Raw genomic sequence first — 20,554 nt, forward strand, 5'->3', positions numbered from 1 at the left:
TGCTTGTGAAACAAACTAGATTTCTAGTGACTTACTGTGCCTCTGTAGGATTCAGTTTGATTATGTTCTATGTTTCCTTATTTTAAAATGATTTTGTCAAAACACTTCATTTACAGAACATTGCAATTTCCCCCCTGTAAATTTCACTGAACTTCTGCATTCTGCACTCACCTGACTGGCAATTTCACAAGCTTTCTTAGCTCGTTGTATATCAGGATTATCCACACCCACTTGCATCCCTTTGCCTTTAAGTTCCATTTCTAGATGTTTCTTATATTCTTTCTATGAAAGGCAGAACAGACAACACTCAGATCTACAGTAGCAAAAGCTTTGTGCAGAGTCTGCTTTAATCTGCGAGCTTTTATTAAACATTACTCTTGAAGCTCAAAATGTCCTTTTATAAAGTCAGAACATTGTCTCTGTAGGAGATAAAAGATGGTAAAACTGGTAGATCTGTGTAACAAAAAAAAACCCTCTGTAGAAGGAGGTTTTTGTGCTTCGCCTAGTGAATGGACCTTTTTAAATTTCAGGCAATACCTGTTTCATTCACCTGAATCAAACCCTAAGTTAATGAAGTAGTTCATACATTTGAACATTAGTGATGATGGATGCAATCAAAAAAGAATTAAGGACAACTGCTGAAAGATCCATTTACTAAGGGAAACATAAAAACCCTCCCTCTTAGTAGGAATGAAATAGAGGGAATGAAAAGCCTTTGCATTTCAACAGAAAATGTATCCAGTATAGTTCACTGCCACCAGTACAGACTTGTAAAAAAATGAAACACCATGGGGAACACACTAATAAAGTGGACAACCAGTAGAAAATATCATCTTCCAAACCTCTCCCCAAAAATGAACAACTTTTACTGACCTAGATTAACAACTCCAAAAAGAATGTTTGTCAACATACAGAAACAAAAACATCAAAACCTATAAAAATTAGAAGAGGTTAATAGTGTGATTCTAAGCCCAGTTACTCTGTTAAGACCATTAACTTCATTGGTTCATTTGTCTTACAATGATGCAGTTAAAAAGTAAAAGAGGCTGAATTTTATACCTTGAGTCACCAATCAAGGAACTATTCCTAAAGCAGGCTAAAAATTAAATGCATGCTGGAATACAGATGTTACTACCTAGAAAAGTTGTCTGGGCAAATCACTAGGTCAGCACCATGGACAGCATCTTCCACCCCATCCCCCATTATTAAACTGAGAGCAGAGCTAGATGTTAGGAAGGGGAAATAGGGTTGGCCCTTACTTATATTTGTTGTTCATCAAGTGGTCTGCTATGCAGTCACACACGGATACAGTTGCCTCCACAGGACTGCCATAGAGAATTTTCACACTCTTTTTACGGCACAATGCACCTCCACACACATACCTTCCCTGACCATTTCAACATAAGGGAGGGAGGGGAATTATCTTTACCTCAGTTTTTTGAAGCCCCTGCTGGAGAACAGGCAGAGAGATCACAGCAGGGCTGAAGGGAGGGATATGTGGCTGCAGAATAGATTACAGATAAGGTCAACTTTTTATCTTTGTTGTGGTCACTATGCAATTCCACATGGAAGAATAGCAAATTGACTTATCTAGACAGAATGGTGAATGTGTAGCTCAACAAACAATGGCTGCCACACAGCCTTTCTGACTTTTGCCACTTGGTGGCCATAACTAGGCAGAAAGGCAGGGTATAAATCTAGAAAATAAGCAAACAATAAAATATATACTTCTGGTTCAATTAAACAAACCTGACTTGCAATTTCAGAAGCTTTCTTAGCTCGCTGCATTTCAGGTGTATCTGTGCCAACTTGCATACCTTTCCCTTTAATTTCAGTCTCTAGATCTTTTTTGTATTCTTTCTGTGAATACAAGAAATAACATATCCATTGCTGAACTCAAGGGAAAAAAATCAATAAGTTACTTTCATAGATGTCTTATATATTATACATCCAACACTGTCCTTACAGGCAATTTTACAATTAGGCAAACTGAAGCAGTTATTCTCTAAAACAGAATTGTTTCAGCAAACATACAAAAAGGATGTATGATAGTTTTAAAAGCTATTAAGATAAGAGTCATTTTAAGTGAGCGAGGAAGAATAGTCTGACCTAAACTACAGCCATCAGAGAATTTTTAGATGACTTAGGGATTCTCTAGTTGTTTCAATTATAAATAATTAATTTAAAAAATGAATATTTTGTTCTTTAGCAGGCCCTAAGAAAAAATATATTCTATATTTCAAAACTGAAATATAAGCAAGAAGTGTTTTAAGTTAACCTATTTGGAACTGATATCAACCGCAAAAAGCCTAGTGAAATAAATGAGCTGGAAAATACGCTTTTTCCTACCCTGCTCAAAGAGACATTCTACCTATGTGCACAAACGAGGTATTCAGGGATATTCAGGATATTCAACAGGATATTCAGTGCAAGCAAAACATTTCAAAATCAAAATTTCTATGATGTTTTTCAAAAAATAAAAATATTGCAGCAATGTAAAAGCAAACAATGGTTGTGAAAAATACAACCACTGTATTCTACTTTTTCTGAAGTATCTGCAATCTTTTTTTGCTAATCAGATCATGCCATAAAACATTTTAAATATTTTCTTTTACTGACCTCGCTAACAATTTCAGTTGCTCTCTTTGCTCTTTGAATGTCAGGAGTTTCTGAAATGAACTTAACTCCTTTCCCTTTTATTTCATTTTCCAGATCTTTTCTGTATTCCTTCTATAAAAACAGGTAGAAACAGTTTCAAAGTATGTACTTTTTTCCACTGACTGTAAAAACTAAGAATACATTTCATTGGGTGCTTTGTGAAAAGTGCACTTTCCATGACATTAATAACCTTTACTAACATAACCTACCTCATTTAGTATCTGAGCTGCATTTCTCACTCTAATCAAATCTGGTGTATCTTCAAATACTGTCAGCCCTTTTCCTTTCATCCCTTCTTCCAAATCTTTTCTATACTCTTTCTGAAGGTTTACAGGGGAAAAAAGGTTTCTCTGCTTTAAATTGTGAGCAAGATCTTGAAAAGAAAAACTTCTTATTAAATATTTCAAGGAATACTTTGAAACTCTCTATAAAATATGAATTAGATAGCACACATTTATCATAGTTAAAATAGAATTGAGAAATCAAAAGATATGATACACCTCGAGTAAAAAAAAAAAGGTAATCTATACTTTGCTTCTGGAAAAAATGCCCTAACTTATTATGCTACTAGCAGAGTTACACAGATGCACTATAAGACAGTAAAAGCTTCTGCTATGGATGGTAGCACTGGAGATTACAGACAACGAATAACACTGTCACTCAAGTCCTGTTAATGCCATCATTATTGGCAAAGGTGTGCTGAATACAATACACAGACACTTATCCAGAAATCAAGTTACTGTGACTATAATGAACATGTACAAGGACATTACACTGATAATATAGAAGAGGCAAGCCAGACATACTACAGTTATTCAGTTAACTGGAGGGGGAAATAGAGTTTTATGCTTTATTGCCTGACTGATAAAACAGGACTCTCTCTCCATTTACCTTTCTGCATCTCCTTTATGTATCTTCAAGCCTTAGACAAAGGCCCAGCTCAGACATCATCCTAAATCACACTTAAGGAAGCTTATAGCTTGACATGACGTTTAGAATTAACAAACCATAGCTTGGGACTGGCCAGCAAATCACAATGAAAAAATGCAGCCTAAGTGCAGTTCAAGCACAGTTTGCAAACCATGGCCAGTGCTTCATATAGATTCCCATGGGGAATGAATGGACAAATCATAATTATAGCCACCCACAGAGGTGGTAGTTCTACCACCTTTGAATATGAACTTTAAAAGCTGAATGCTAAGAGGCCAGAAGACAACAGCAGACATGCTGTTTTATATTATGGTTTAAGCCTGCACTATGATTCCAGTTTGTATACTGGTAAACCTACATATAAGATTTATGCATCATTAGTTCTCCCATCTTTTCACTTTTACCTCTTTTAACAGTTTGGTAACATTTTTCACATGCAAGAATTCTGGAGTCTTGTCTAAATCCAGTGATGCTTTTCCTTTGAGCTTATCTTCAAAATCTCTTCGATACATTTTCTGTGTAGTGAAACAAAATTGCTGCTGTTTATACATAGGAAACTATATGCAATATATATAATTCTGTTGCACCGAGAGGTAAATGATTTCCACAGAATTTCTAAAACATGAATAATCTAAATATTTGGGGAATATCTGCGTCAAAAAGCTATTGTTATATCAAATTGGAACCAAAGAACTGTTACAATTTATACCACGTGCTCAGGAGGCTGTTCTACATGAAGAGCTCCATCACTAAAATATGAAGCAAAATGCCTCTGAAAGTAGGTAACTTGCAAAATCACTTTGTAATATGCCACACTAGTTTTCTGCAGAGAAAAAGAAACAGTACAAATGTTCCATCAATTAGCTTAAGGTGGCACCTTGAATCTCCACCAAAGGGGGGGGATAAGAACCCATAATCTTTACTCACATACAATTAAGCACAGTATAGTAGTTAAAGTAGTGCAGTAATTGGATTTCCATACGCGTTCCACTAACCTCGCTTTGAAAGCTTTGAGCTTGCTTTGAAACTTCGTATGCTGGTGTATCTGAAAATTCTAGCATCGACTTGCCTTTAGATTGTTCATATTTTGCTTTGTACTTAACCTAATAAAATAGAATAGTAATCAAGCCTAAAGCAAATTAAAATTTCTGATAGTTTGCTCATACTTATACAGAGAATAGCAGCAAGTTCCACATACAAATGGGCTTCCTGTTTTCCACTATGCACAGAAATGCTCCATATGAGCACAAGAACTGTTATGCATGCAGAACACTGTCCTGCTTATAGAACTAAATGCTGTGCATAGAGTTTGCTCCCTGAGTGTGCAGAACAGTGGACTGTGAAAACCGCACACATACCTGACTTTGCAGAACTGCATTTTCTTTGTGGAGCAGCTGATCTGCTGTATCTGGTACAAAATGATATAGCCCCTTGCTTTTCTCAAACAGTTTCTTATATTCATACTGAAACAAAGAATACCAAAATATATCTGCGTATACATACAGTCCAAACTACTATCAGTCAGCATAGCTTCTTTGCACAGGATAAAAACATTTTTTTAAACCCTTTCATTTATATTTTTCTAAAATTCATTGCAAAATTGAAAAATAGTTTCTTTTTAAGCAGGGAAAACACTGTCACTATGATCCAGTGAGACCGATATGCACATGGAAACCATGCTAGGAGCTGCTTGTGTGTTTCCAGGTCTTCATGGGAATCATGCAAGCAGCATGAAGTACTAACAACCTCTTAGGAAAAGCAAATCCAGGACTTTCCTCCTCTCCAAAACCCATGGATAAAAGCTAACTTATGGCATAAACCAATCATTAGTTCAGCACATACAAGAGCACATAGTGACTCCCACTGCAGCTTATGCATATCTTTGCAACTCAGCATTGTAGTTGTAAATACAAGTAACAGAGCCTGGACTCTAAATGGGAACTAAGTCCTCATGTCCAAAAGTTATCCATCTGGGTTTCATTTCTGATGGCAACCCTTCACACCTCAAGGTTTATAGTTCTGAGGGTATCGAGAATTTTGGGATAGATTTTTAAGAAGTGAGGGAGTTGACAGTGAAATAGAATGCTGAAAAGTCACCATGACATTATGGTAGTTCATGCATAGTCCTTTGGATCCTAGATTAAGTCAATAACAACTTGCAACAGAGTTTTCTGAATTACTCATATATTAAGAGCTCAGATCTGACAGTCTCTGGTTGCCTCCTAGTGGAAGCAACTAAAACACTCTTAGTTGATGTTCTAACTAAAACACTCTTAGTTGATGTTCTATGACAAAATATGAAGCCCAGAAAAGTAATTTTAAAATACATTATAATACTAAATCATAAAGGGCAAAAAACGGCTCACAAAATCCTGTATACAAGTGGTCCACTGTGATCTACTTTTATGTAGCAATATAGCACAATTGGCTGAATTGTGTGCAATTCCCACTGAGTAATACTCAAAGATAAAACTGAAACAGAGCTGATTGTTCAAAGTCTGGAAATAATTTTAGTTCAGCATGTAATGCCACCACTGTTAACATGTTAAATAACTCAACAATAACTCAGAGATTTTTTTTAAAAAAAACTTGTTAGATTGTCAGTTCACTTGCATTTGCTTTTAGCACAGATGAATGCAACATAAAGGTGAAAAGGAAACCTTTCTATCCCATAGTTAGGACTGCACAGCAGGGAAATAAGTTTGGGGCTATGTAAGTCCAAAGCCAGCGACTAGAATGGAGGCATCTCTTTAGAGGTGATAGTTTCTTTAGCTGGCTGGGTAGCTCAAAAAGGTAAATTCTAACGCATGTTTTGAGCCAGTGAAGAACCATTAGGGATGATCACTCAGGGATTCATCCCTCATCTACTATGGGAACAGACTATAAAATGGAAATGCTTCTTTGTTGGTCAAGGCCTGTCCAAAGAAGTTACTTTGGTTGTAATAACAATGACAACAAGAACAGTGTGTTTATATACTGCCCTTCAAAACAGGTATGTGCCCACTCAGAGCAGTGAACAAAGTCAATATTTTTATTATCCCCACAATAGTTGGGGAGCTGGGGCTGAGAGGAAAGGTTTACCTAAGACCACCTGCAGAGCTCATGGCAGCAGAGGGATTTGAACCAACCAAGTGCTGATTCATAGCCCAGTCACTTAACCACTATACTACAGCACTGTCCTGGCCAAAGTGGTACTAGTCAGATGAGCTTTTAGCCATATTCCTCAATAATATTTTGGCTTTTTTAATCCCTTGTTGTTGTGTCTATTTCATTCTTTGCTTTAAAATAGAGTCACCAGAGAAGGAAGCAGATCAGATATTGAGTTTCATGTCATGCAATGAAAGACGTCAAGCGATGCAATGTGCAAGTATGAATCTGCTTCCCATTCTTGTGAAATTTGCTGGAAGACACAGAATAAATCCTGCATAACTTCCATCCTTCTAATTCCCAGAAGAACTCCGTATCAATCATTGGGACATCTTGCTCTGCTCTCTCTTCTGGCCTTGGTTTAAGATTTGCATAGCATCTCTGGGGCAGCACCAGCTACCCCTGAAGTGCAACTAGACTCATATATAAAATCTTATAAATTTAGACAGTTACGAAGGTTACAACCTACATTACTATGGATTTTGCTAGCATTCAAAGCATGTTCTAAATGCAATAGATTTGGAAGTGCAGACATAGGCTCATGGAGGCTTTCCAGGTCTTTTTTGTACTTCACCTGCAAGAATAATAATATCCATCAATCAAGGAATAGTGAAACACGTAAGTTCACCTTCATTCAGCAAAAAAATAAGTTGTCTTTCATTTTTTACTGACATTTAGAATGACCATTAGGTGGCACTCATTTACTACTATGTGGCAAAAATAATTAGCATTCCATTCTGAGTACAGGAGTGAATTTTAACCCTTTGAAACAGACAATTCTGAAATTCTAATTAAAGATTAAGCAAAAGCTAATAGTAATACAGAAATCTCACTGAGCATTGACAACACAGAAATTCAATGGAGACCAACATTTTCTGTTATGCTAAGACAATCCAACTTACATTACTTGCTAAGGCAGATGAAATTTGTGCATGCTTGAAAGAGGTACTATCAAGAGGATTGTAGCAATGGTTCTTCATATCTTTAATAAATTCCTCTTTGTATTTAGCCTAAGAAATAAGCATATCACATTAGGAGCTAACTATGAATAAATGCAGAACTTATGTATGTTTTATATTCACAGCATATTCCAAACTATCAGTTATATAACTATAAACAAAACCAACAAAGAGATGCAGGATGTAAGCTTAGCACCAAGGAACATAGCTAGTTTTCTAATGTACTCATTCTGAATTAAGATCCCCATACTTCCTGACACTAATCCAGAAAACCTTCTGACTGAAAACCATGTAATAAGCTGCGTTTGAAAAATAAAGGTGAAGACACAGTACATAGAGAGGGTTATTTGGATCCTGGCGACTCAATATATTATCCTTAAACAACCTCACAAAAGTTGTAAGAAAAAACAATGGATGCAAATAACATACACTAGGTAAAGGTAGTCCCCTAAGCAAGCACCGAGTCATTAGTGACCCATGGGGGAACATCGCATCACGACGTTTTCTTGGCAGACTTTTGTTATGGGGTGGTTTGCCATTGCCTTCTCTAGTCATCTACACTTTACCCCCAGAAACTGGGTACTCATTTTACTGACCTAGGAAGGATGGAAGGATGAGTCAACCTTGAGCCGGCTACCTGAACCCAGCTGCTGCCAGGATCAAACTCAGGTTGTGAGCAGAGCTTGGACAGCAGTACTGCAGCTTATCTCTCTGTGCCACGGGGCTCCTTTTTTTACACTAAAGGAGTTTTAAAAACAGGTGAGATTGCATACGTGCCTACAGAAGCATTTGCCTCTTGCTTTAGTGGGATGTTTGGTAAATAAAGTTCTGTTTCTCTGTGCCAGAACAGGGGCTGCTTGGCATTAATAAGGATTCAACAATGGCTAAAGCTTACCAAACAATAGGTATGAGAGAGAGATGTTATACATACCACCGTTCAGGCATTTTTCTGTTCCTGATCTTTGTGGGGGGGCCCCAAAGCAAACAATACTGCTCCTAAATATATCAGCCTCATATCTTGTTCTCCTATGCAACTTCTATTGATAAAAATTTGAGTTGCAATATCATCATACTATATTTTCCTACATCCTTGGAAGTGGCAATTAATGAAATTCAACAGAGGGTGGCTAAACCAATGGCACAATACCACATAATGCATTTTATATCATGAGATATTATGGGAGAAACAGGTAGACATGGGACAGTGTCTTTTTGTTGTATGGTAGCAGCTCTGAACTAAGCAGCAATGTCTAGCTGCAGAGCACAAGAAAGAGGACAAGGAATAAACATCCATCATTCATAAACTGTCAGACTACCAGTAAGAACATCATACACAAGAGATTTGCAAAAGTTAAATGTGGTTCCAAAATAGCCTTTTATCTGGGATCCAAAATAGAATTCAGAAACCATAAAAGCGAAAAGATAACACAGTCCAAAGCCTCTTTCCTAAGAGCACATATCCTGCACCTTATGTTCAAATAGCTGAATGCCTCTTCAGCCTTTCCATGAAAACCTCCAAAAGGAGAAATTCCAGGATGGTTTCAGCACTGCTGGTTTGATTTTATAGAATCAAAAGATGTTTGATTGGTATTTAACCTACACAGCCTGGGCTACTTTGGCTTTGCACAACACATTTCAGGAGTAGTGTTTATTTCTTTATAAAATACTTCTTTACCATCTTTTTTACTTTCAAAATTCATGTTAATATTTTTTATTTACATATCAAGATGCATTTAACCTCATAATTACATACTGAATTTATTTGTTGTGACTTACAGGGGGATTGATTTAAGACAACATACATATTGTGAGAGCTAAGAAAAAACTCCTGAAATAAGCAAGTTACTTACAAAAGAAAATCTCTGAAGAATAAATCAAAGTTGTGTTAAGAAATTTTGTTAAGAAATCTGCACAGATTCCAAATACATCTCTTAAAGCTTTGTGGCATTTTTCCTAAGCTACAAGTACATCTAGGAAGTGTTTTATTCATAAATGAACATCACCTGCTCTTTGACAAACTCGCAAAATATACCCTAAGATGCTTAAAAACTGCAAAAGGTCTTAGGAAAAGTATGTAGCACTCTGAAAGTTAGCACTTATCCAGAAATACTATTTGACACAAGTACTAGCTGAATATGCAACCCAAGCAAACTATTGGGGAAAGTCTATACATTATGTCTATACATTAATGAAATGGTATAGAATCCAAGATGGGTACCTCAGGCCCATTTACCGTTCTTAATCATATTTGCATTCCACCTCTCTTACATGGTATTTGTGGGTTCTCACTCAGACACCGACCAGAGTTTGACCTGCCTAGCTTCAGCTAGCTTGCTGCATTATATACCTTACGACTATGACCTAAGAATGTCAAAGAAGGCCCCAGAAAATTCTGGAAAGGGATCTTCTTGACACACTCTTCTTAGAGAAGCTACTTCAGCAAAATGATGCCTTGGGTCAGTTGTGGTGAAGGCCTTACAATTATACACTGATACTTCAATAAAGAAGTATCTTAACATATAATCTAAACTCTAATAATTATCTTAGACAACAATTAATATCAAACTGATTGAATATAAGATGTAAATTAGTATTCTTAAAAGATTATTACAGAAGAGCAAATTGTTAATATGATAATGGGATTATTCAAGCAAAACTTTATTACTGGAGCGTTATAAAGAAAGGGGGAAAACATAACCTCACTGCTTTCAGCTAGCCTGTATGATTAAAGAAAATGATATTTTAATTATATTATTTAACTCACAAGTATCATAAAGCAGATCTTCATTTTTCCCATGTGGCCTAATTAACTTCTTTCAGATATTAACAGATGTACTGTGGCTACATTTTGCTGTTCTAATAATATTCTCAAAGTTTACTCTTTGGAGGGCAAAGGAAAATGGGGAATGGTTTGTAAGTCAAAGATACAAACTCTGACCACCTGTGACAGTCAGATCTTCTTTTTAAAACAGTTATTATTAAGAATAACTGAAAACAGTACATCCAATCAAAAGACATATGATAAACTCTATCTTGGAATTCACTATTCGAGAACATAAACTATATACTATTTCTCGAACAATGTATTTATTTATTACTAAACACTTTCTTGGATTATGCACAAGATTTAAAATTTGTCATTAAAATGATTTTTCAAACTTTCTAATGACAACCCATAACTGAAAGTGAGTTTGACTTTTTCCATTTTGCTAAAATACCAGGTCCGATTCTATGGTTGCCGGCGCCCAGGGCAACCGAAGACTGGCCGTGTGCACGCAGCGCGCGTGCACTTCCAGCTCTGCGTGGTGACGTCACTTCTGTGATGTCATCACGCAGGGTGGCGCATGCCACCCCGTGGCAAGCTGGCTGTCCCGGCACACCGTGGAGCTGACGGCGGCAGCACGAGTGGCTGGGAGGCTGCCCGCACCATTTGCCTGCCCCGCAGGACAGGGGGTGGCCGGCATGCCACACGCCCCCTGCCCTGCAGGGCAGGCGAATGGCACGGGCGGCTTCCCAGCCACCCACGCTGCCTTTCGCCTGCCCCACGGGACAGGGAGCACGCAGCAAGTGTGCCCCCTGTCCTGCCACCCACACGCTCCTTGGGATGGCAGCTATGCCTGGCGCCCCCTCTTTGACAGCACTGGGGGCAGACTACCCCCCCTGCCCCGTCAATCCAGCCCTGTACAATACATAATTTTTGCTGCTTCCAGTAAACTAAATATCAAAATTAGACTCAACTAACCCTTTCATACAACAAAGTAAAATTATTTTAGGGTCTTTCATCTATCAACACTCTAATCTCACTAATTAATTCTACAACGGTATTTTGAACAGATGGAATCTGAGAACAGTTCCAAAATATAAGCCCATGATCCAGAAAGCCCTGAAAGGGAGAATGAAAATAACCTGCACGCATGTCATGACATTTTGTACTTTTAAAGAACAGCCTCCTGCACACATTACAAATTATTTTTTATACCCAGCTCAGACATGGAAGCTATCTTTGGTACACATATACAGCTAGCTACACAGTTCTCTGAATAATAGCCACTATTACATATACATTTTACTTCATATTTCCACACACATACAATATATTGCAGGCCAGCACTGAGTGGGGGAAGAGAGGGGGAAGAGGGCATGGAGACAAAACACACAGACAAGCCAAGTGTTGAGGGGTGGGGGCCAGTTTCCCAGACCAGGGGCCTGCACTGGATGTGCATGGGCATGCTCTCCCAGGCCCCTGGTGCTTCCCCACCCCTCTCACAACTAGACATAGGCAAGAACAGCATTACGAATGGAAAAAACCCACAAACAGCCCGTTCATCTGTTCGCAAACAAGCTGTTCGTGAGGCCCCATTCTAAATGAACAAGTGGTCGTTGCAAGCCTTGTTCATTGCCTTCGTCAGCCGTTCATCAAGCCAGACAGTCTGGCGCCTTTCAATCAATTCCCCCGGCAATGGAGGTAGAGACTGAACTCTGTCTGAACTCCTTCTGGCTTTCCTTCTGGCTTTAACCCTTCAATGTACTTCCAGCAGAGAGTCCCATTTTTGCCACTATGAAGAGAAAATTACAGCAAAGGGGGGCCCAAGGATCATGCCTTTCCTGGGGTGCAATCTCTCTGAAACTTGGGGAGTCTTCGGAGGACAGTGAGGACTATGTCCCCTGCAAATTTGGTGGGTATTGGACATTGGGAAAGTCAGTTTGTGGGGTGTTTAAAGGGCCCTGCTCTTGCACGTGGCAGGAAAGGGCCCTTTAAACTATCAGCTGGCAGGTGACAGGGGGGAATCCCCCACGTCACCTGCCAGCTGCTAGTTTAAAGGGATGTTTAAAGGGCCACAAACAACAAACATGTTTGTGAACAGGGTCATGTTTGTTACTGTTCGTTGTTCATTGTTCGTGGATGACAACGAACAACTTGTTTGGGGGGGTTGTTCGTGCCCATGTCTACTCACAACATGGCGGCCACCATGTCGACTCCCCGCCCACCTCCTCCACACAGCCTGCAATCTGGCCCCCAGATAAGTCTGGGAGCTGTTGTTTCCTGTCCTAAAATAAGTCAGATTAAGACTTCCTTTCAGATCTGATACTAAGAAATATGCAATCTGATCCTATTAACTGTGGCAACTTAATAAAGAGGCAAGGAAACCACAGGTAGATGGCAGCCTTCTTTGCCTCAAAATATAAGAAAAAATCCACTTGTTATTTGCTGTATGTGAAGCAAAGCTGTTCAGGTTTTGACCAGCTGTAGTGGTCTGTGGACCAGTAAAAGTTTTATTTTCTCACCTCCATTTCATTCTATACTTGCTTTGACAAATTCTAGTGTCTCAGCCCCAGAGAATGAATCATTAGTGGTTTGATATATAGAGTTGGGGTGAACTTCCAGAGTTGGAGCAATATTACAGTATTATTGTTGTTGTTGTTGTTATTTTGTTTAAGTTGATAGTTATGAATTCACAGAGCAAAAAATACAATAGTACCACAGCATTAGATCCAACACTACTGGCAACATCTAGACACATTTGATGCTGCTGTTCTGCTGTGCTGTTCTGCTATTTCAAGAAAGTCAGAAAGGAAAAGTGAGGAGCTGAAGAAACAAGGGGACCTATGTTTATGACAACTGCCCAGGAAACTCATTGAAAATGTGCAGAAAAGGGTTTCCAATAAAAATAGATCACTTTATGTGAAGATAAAATGAACTCCTGGGAATAAGATATCTCAATGGACATATTACATGGGGAAAAAAATCAAAATCTTACTTGGCTTAAAAATTTGGAAATTTCTTTAGCATGGTTGAAGTCTGGTCTTCCAAGGACAGATGGTTCCTTACTCATTTCTCGACTTCCTTTTGCATATTCCACCTTCAAGACACAAATCAATATAAGCTAAAATTTTGTTATTTTTTTTCTTCAATTTTGTCAAAGGAAATACAAGCTTCAAAGGCAACAGTGGAGTGAGTATCATTCAATAACCTATGTTGACACCACTTTTGCTAACACCCTAATCAGCAATTCCCAGGCTTCTCCAGGTTTATCTAATTTACCATTTATTTTATTTGAGAAACAATATACTGCATTAAAAAGAACATTTCAATTTGACCAAGTAGGTTGAAGGGTTGACCATTTTAAACAGTATCAGAAGTGAAATTAAAAGTCCCTGCTTGTTTTCCAAATTGTAAGTAAAATTCTACTTTAAAATGCATACAGTCTTGTTTCTGAACTACACTAGTTAAAATACAGCAAGATTTATATACTCCATGTGTGAGAGGTTGTTTCGAGTGAAATTGTATAGCAAAAAGTGCTACCAATAGGGACTGTATATGCACTAAACTGCTAAAAAAGAAATCCAATCTCTGCCCTTCAAACCTTTTGCACTACAATTTGCCTACTGCAAGAACAGGAGCTAGATGAATAAGTGAGACCAGGAGGCATAATTATTTAATTAGTTGGTCCAAATTTTGCAGGGAAAGAACTGGGGTAAGCTGAAAGTAGGTTGGGATGGTGAGTGGTGGTGTAGTTGGAAAGCTAGTGGAAGGATTTTAGACAGCATGACAGCTGATGCAGAGGGCAGTTACAAAAGAAAAGGCCACTCCTTGGGTTACTAATAGTAACAATCACCAATGCCACAAAGAAAAAAACTATAAAAAATTACAAACAAGCCATTGCCCATTGTGAGGCTTCCACAGATCGAAAGAGGCAAAAATCACCCAGAGGAATTTTACTTACATTAAGAGATAGTACTAGAGATGGGCACGAACAGAAAGAAAACCAAACATGATGTTCATTGTTCGTTGCCATCCACGAACAGGGACTCACGAACAACCATGAACATGGCCCTGTTCACAAACATGTTCATGGTTGTTCTTAAGAGCGGTATATAAATCAAAAGTTGTTGTTTTGCCTCAAACTGCAACTTGCTGGCACTAAAGTATAACAATACTAAAGACTATGTTACCAGAACTGCTCTATTTGAATGGGGAATTAGCTAGCAGTCTGGAACTAAATTTAGTGCGGATCGTTTAACCAATATATACCGGGGTCCCTCTCCAGACGCTCATGCAATAAAGAGGCAGACTAAATAACGATACAACGTGTTTTACTAAATAATGTGGCGTATGCCTGAACTAGCACACGCATACAAGGTTACACACAAGAGCTACGAAAACAGAGTGGGAAAGTAGAGACGGTTGCATTAGCGGGATAGCCCACTTGAGAGCGATGAAGTTGGGTATACTCACAATCCTGACGCGGAGCAAAGACGTAGCAGCGAGATGAGGTGGTCTAATGCCTGCACTAGATCCAAAATAGAGTGACAGCAAGGAGTCTGGATAGGAACGGCATGCGCACCATGTGGCCTGGGAGACCAGCTTAAATATCCCAAAACGTACCCTGGGACTGGTGCAGTTTCTAGTGGTTCTCACGGGCGAAACAAACGTTTTAATGGTTCTACAACTACCCTAGATGGGCCACTTTAGGAATCTGATTATATTATTGTGACACCTTGGGAAGAGGGGACAAAGGAGGGAGGGGGAGATCCGGGCGTGTTGAATGGATGTTCCAGCGGACAGGGCTTGTCCCGACGTCATCAACTCTGGAATGCGGAGGCTGTTTTGAGATGCATTCTCTAAGTGCTTGGGATGGTCGGCACTTAGCTTCTTCTCCGGGGCGGCTATTAAGGTATGCAGAGCAGGGCAAGGTTCCCCCACTGTATACGTGGTCTGCTCGCTTCTCTGGAATGGCTTCTCTCAGCAGGCTGCTTCTCTGGGTCTTCTGGCTGTCCGGGAACATGGCTGCCGGCTGGGCATGGCTGGGGCTTGCTAGCAGGCTGCCCGGTAGTAAGGGCAAACTGGGTGACCAGCCTGCGGGAGTGTCCAAGTGGGAATTGGCCCAGGGGTGCCTGGTCAGGCTCGCTGGAGGTCTCCCTGGCTGGCACCTGGCTGCTAACAGCACGGCTTGGGCCCGGGTGAGGCAGGCTTCCATGGAGGCAGGAAAACAGCATGCACAACACAGTCCATAGCAGGAATAGGGCACAGGCACAGTCCATGGTCGATAGCAAGCAGGCAGGAGACTGACACGTGAAGCAGAGTCCAAACAGGCAGGGAATAGACACGTGTATTAAAAGTGCACGCGTGCAAGGCAGTCTTTGGTGTAGCAGTAAAACAGCAACGCAGGAAACTCAAACAGTTCATGGCAGGCCTTGATGCAGGAGAGGGGGGCTGCTTGGCAACACTATTCAACAAATGTCTCAGAAACTGGAGAATGTTTCTTACACCCAAGTTTCTTAGCATGTTTGTATGTGAAAAAGGTGGGCTTTGCCTTGTCTTTGCCCGCATTTTATGGGATCATTCTGTTGCCATGCCTCCCCCAACCCCAGCTCTATTTCTCCCATACATCATTGTTTGATTTTTATTTAAGCTACACATGGGTAAGTAACAAGTGCTTTTTAGATAGCCATGACTGCATAACACCTGCGGACTACAAGCAAAACTAGTTGTGCACGTCCTGCTACAGCTGCTGAGATCAGTCCTATGTAACTTTTCCTTTTTCGTAGGAGGGATGAAAAGGAGAAGCTAAGGTATCTAGGTTCTTTGGGAAAGTATAGCACATAGAAATGTCTGTTAACTTAACAAACAATGCCACCAGCAGCTAAAACTGACAAGCTACACCAGAAGATCTTTTCAAGCCTCAGCAGAGCCATTAATTCATTGGATGGCCTTATGTTTCTCAGTCCCCCATCTGCAGTATGGGGATAATAAGGTATCATTACATGATACGTGAAACACAAGCGGGGTTGGGGGTTCCATCCCTTCAGGCCAGGAGACCCAAGCACTGGCTCATCCCTTCGTGTACTCCCTCTCCTGATTTGTGTACATTCATATTAAGTCAAAAAATCCTCATAGTTGTCAGGTGACCATCTAGCCTCTTCTTAAATACCTCCAAAGAAGGAGAGCCCACCACCTCCTGAGGAAGCCTGTTCCACTGAGGAACCATTCTGTCAGAAGTTCTTCCTAATATTTATCCAAAAACTCTTGCTTTAATTTTAACCTGTTTCTTTTTTAAAAAAGTTTTTATTGGATGGGTTAACATACATTCTACCAATCATTTTACAACATGTTTTCCCATTATATTGATATATGTAGCCCACCCCCTCCCCTCCCCCCTTTTCTATGTTGACTCCCAACAGCACTATGACTCCTTTATTTCTTATCATTAACTCTACGTTACTTTCATTTGTCCCTATAATAAAAGACAAAATGATAAAATTCTATCATTACATTTCTATAATTATCAATGGACTACTCTTATCCTATCAGATCCCCTTTTAATTTTCCCCCATTCTATAAAAAAATTCACCTACATTCCTTCTCATAACTTCCTTATCAATCTATTCATTTCCACCATATACAACAATTTAATTCCAATCTTCAACCTATTACAACACTTTTGCTTTAGGTTCAATCCCTTAAAAAGTACTTATACCTTGGAACTAAAAACTTATTGCTTCAGGTAATTCCATCTATAATTTCATTCTTATATTTCTATCTCTCTACATCTTTAGCAAATAAATTTTGCTTTTACATTTTTCCCAATCTATAGAAAGATTTTTTTTTACTTTTGTTCTCCTTATTTTCTTATCAATTTGTTCATTTAACTTTGCATTTTACATTTTTCAATTTGTTCATTTATCTTTCATTATCAATTTGTTCCTTTAGCTTTACGTTTTTACCATAAATTCAATCCCATAAGTGGCTCTTTTTTTTTTTTAATTTCTAACATAAAAAACTACAAAAAACTACAGAAATATAAAGGAAAAAAGGGGACTGGGGAAAAGGGAAGAGCAACATATAAACAGAAAACACACACTACATCTACATGTCTTGTATTCTCTTCATACTGCAATTTTTCTTTAAAGTTAACATTCTAATATGCTATCAGATTGGTAGATCTTATAAAATACAGACTACCTTCAGTATCAGGTCTTCTCCCCCCCCCCCCCCGCATCTCGGTCTCAGTTATCTCTGCGCAGCTACAATAGCTGCGCTCATTCCCTCCTCCCTCCCACTCTCCCCTTCAGGCTTTGAACTTTCTTCTTGCTGAAACTCCTGATGGTTAAACAAAAAGTCCCTCAGCTGTACTTCCGATGTTAACTTGTAGGTTTGATCCTTGTATCTGAACCAGATGCCTTCCGGAAACAACCATTTGTATTTTACTTCACATTTCCTCAGGAAAGCCGCAAGTCTTTTATATTTAAATCTTCTTTTACGAGCCAAAAATGGAACATCCTTCAATATCTTAACCTTATTGCCCAGATAGTCCAAGTCCACATTATACGAATTATATAAGATGGTGCCCTGAGTCTTCTTAGATGAAAAGTCAATAATAATCTCGCGAGGCAGCTGATGCTTCATTGCATATTTTGAAGATGTCCGACGGACTTCCGGAATATTGCTTTTTAACTCTTCTTTAGTTGCCTTAGCGAATGACGCCAAAAGTTCCGACACCAAATCTTTTAAATTTTCACTTTGCTCCTCTTTTACATTCTGAAGACGCAGTACCGTTTGGGTACGGTCCACTTGTAATCCTATTATTTGATTCTCCAAGAGCTTCTCTTCTTTACTTGTTGCTTTCATGAGTACTACGTTTTCGCGTGCAGACTGCTCTGCTCCAGACGCTGTTTCTTTAATGGTTTTCACTTCGCTTTCCACTGAATCAACCTTTTGCCCCATTTCATTTAACTTCGCTACAAAGGGCTGCATAGCTTCAAAGACCGCTCGTCTGACCATCTCTTCCAGGGTTTCCCCCTTCCCCTGTAACATCGCCATCACCGATTTACTCATCGCAGGGCTCTGCTTTTTCGTCGCCATCTTGGGGGGGGGGGTGCTAGCCAAGTTCCGAAACTCCGTGGAGGGGAAGAAAATCCGTGCCTTCTTAGCTTCAACTCCCACCAATCCTTCGCATACGCTTAGAAATCAGAAGGGATTCGCTTACTTACAGGTTTTCACCTTAAATCTGCTTACTGCCGTTCTCCATGGCCCAGCGGCACGCGATGTGCTGCGCAAGTCTGCTGGCCTCCATTGGAGCAAACGGGCAATTTACCCCCTGCATTGCTTTCAGGGGGTTCTTCCCGCCGCACTCCGGACCCTGACCCCCTCACTGGGAGTCCTGGGGGTTAACCCTCGCAGGTCAACCGCCCAATCAGGCTGCTCGGACGTTTCCTCCCGGACCTGCAGAGAGAAGCGTCCAACATGGCAGGGAAAACGAAAACGAATCAATCCCATAAGTAGCTCTTGTAGCTTAAAGCTGAAAACTTAGTCCTTTAAGTAATTCCCATTTGTAACTTGAATCTTGTACTTCTGCCTCTTTTCCGGATTTCATCTTCCACTTGAACAATATTGTCTCTTGGTAAATTCTTCTGTTGTACATAACTGGAGTTGACTCTGTATTTCATGTTTGTTGTTAACTCTTCTGATTGCTTCTTTAAAAATTTTGCCAAAACTTCAATCATTTGTTCCTGCACACTCTGCGTTGTTTCCCCTAGCATGTCGCAAATTCCCAGCTTAATGCCTGTAGTTTTGTACTCAATTACTGCCACACGATCTTGAAATGCTTGTTTTTCAACTTTTAAACTAGATGTCAAATCGGTGGTTTTTTGCTCCATTTCTTAAGCTTTGTTACTTGTAGCTTTGTTACTTGTAGCTCATTCTTCACTTCTTCTGCTTTTAATAAATTCTTTATGTTTTTAATCAAACTTTCTTCCATTTTCTGCATAGATTGGCTTAATTCTTCATAGCCCTCTGTGACTTTTTTCCCAGCGATTCTATAGCCGTTCCTATGGCAACCTGCCACTCCTTCTCTACTTCATGGTTCTATGCTGGTTTCTTCCCCGCCCCAGATATCCTTTTTATCTTTTATTTTAAAAATCTAAAATACTTTAATCTCACCAAATGTCGAGTGAAGAGTCTCTGTGGTAGCTTACTTTGTCCTTTTCCCCTCCAGAACGGTGGGTATCCACTTCCTTTTGCCCTCTCATTGCTATATCTCGCGTTATTTCCTTTGTTTTCCTTCCGAGGTCTTCTTGCTGTTTCCACTTCCTTCTTACTTTCCAGATTAAGCCTCTCTAGGCAGTGTCACTCATTGTTCTCCTTGCATTCTAACCTGTCGTGATGTTTGCTCCACAGCTTCTCAGCCTCCTCCCCTTTTCTCACTGCAGTTATCTCTTCCAAAACCGCAGGTATGCATAAACAAAAATTAATTTCACTTCTTTTATGTTTTATAGTCTATCGAATTCCACTTTTTCCTTCGAAATGCCTTGCTCCTTTCTTGTTCTATCAGCTCAGCCCACAATTTTAACTTTTAGTTAAATCTCTCATTTTAAATTAAATCTTCTCATTTTAAGTCCGAAAGCAATATAAAGATCTTTTACCTCAATTTGTTCCATTTGGGTCTTTCGTGCTGTTTCTTTCATTTCAAATTGGCCAAATCTGGTTCTGAAGCTTGGTTTCTGGCGACCTTATGCCAAACAAATGACTCAAAGAGTACTGCAGAGATTTTACCTCGCCCTTCTCCGAGGGGACCTGTTTCTTATCCAACCCTCTGAGACAACAGAAAACAATTCTGCTCCATCCTCTATGTTACAACTCTTCAAATACTTGAAGATGCCTATCATATCAACTCTCAGTCCACTCCTCTCCAGGTTAAATATACCCAGCTCCTTCAACCTTTCCTCATAAGACTTGGTCTCCAGACCCCTCATTATCTTCGTTGCCCTTCTTTGGACATGTTCCAGCTTGTCAACATGCTTCTTAACCTGTGGTGCCGCAAACTGTACACAGTTCTCCAAGAGAGGTCTAGCCAGAGCAG

At 39.5% G+C, this 20,554-nt stretch overlaps 2 protein-coding genes across 3 annotated transcripts in view; both read right to left on the reverse strand.

Annotated features, from left to right (window-relative positions):
* Nucleotides 1–20,554, reverse strand: part of LOC129337947 (LIM zinc-binding domain-containing Nebulette) — a 195,594-nt gene that overhangs the window by 21,368 nt on the left and 153,672 nt on the right. The window lies entirely within an intron of this gene.
* The window catches only part of LOC129337708 (nebulette-like), a 60,456-nt gene that overhangs the window by 5,453 nt on the left and 34,449 nt on the right, over nt 1–20,554 (reverse strand). Inside the window, exons 7-15 of the mRNA XM_054991624.1 lie at nt 13,454–13,555; nt 7,638–7,745; nt 7,205–7,309; nt 4,947–5,051; nt 4,584–4,691; nt 3,993–4,103; nt 2,620–2,730; nt 1,750–1,860; nt 172–282 (exon numbers count right to left, since the gene is read on the reverse strand). Coding sequence (XP_054847599.1) covers nt 172–282; nt 1,750–1,860; nt 2,620–2,730; nt 3,993–4,103; nt 4,584–4,691; nt 4,947–5,051; nt 7,205–7,309; nt 7,638–7,745; nt 13,454–13,555 — 972 coding nt within the window. The remainder of the gene's footprint in view (nt 1–171; nt 283–1,749; nt 1,861–2,619; nt 2,731–3,992; nt 4,104–4,583; nt 4,692–4,946; nt 5,052–7,204; nt 7,310–7,637; nt 7,746–13,453; nt 13,556–20,554) is intronic.

This window comes from Eublepharis macularius, chromosome 11 (assembly GCF_028583425.1).
Source record: "Eublepharis macularius isolate TG4126 chromosome 11, MPM_Emac_v1.0, whole genome shotgun sequence".
In the NCBI taxonomy this organism is placed as follows: domain Eukaryota; kingdom Metazoa; phylum Chordata; class Lepidosauria; order Squamata; family Eublepharidae; genus Eublepharis; species Eublepharis macularius.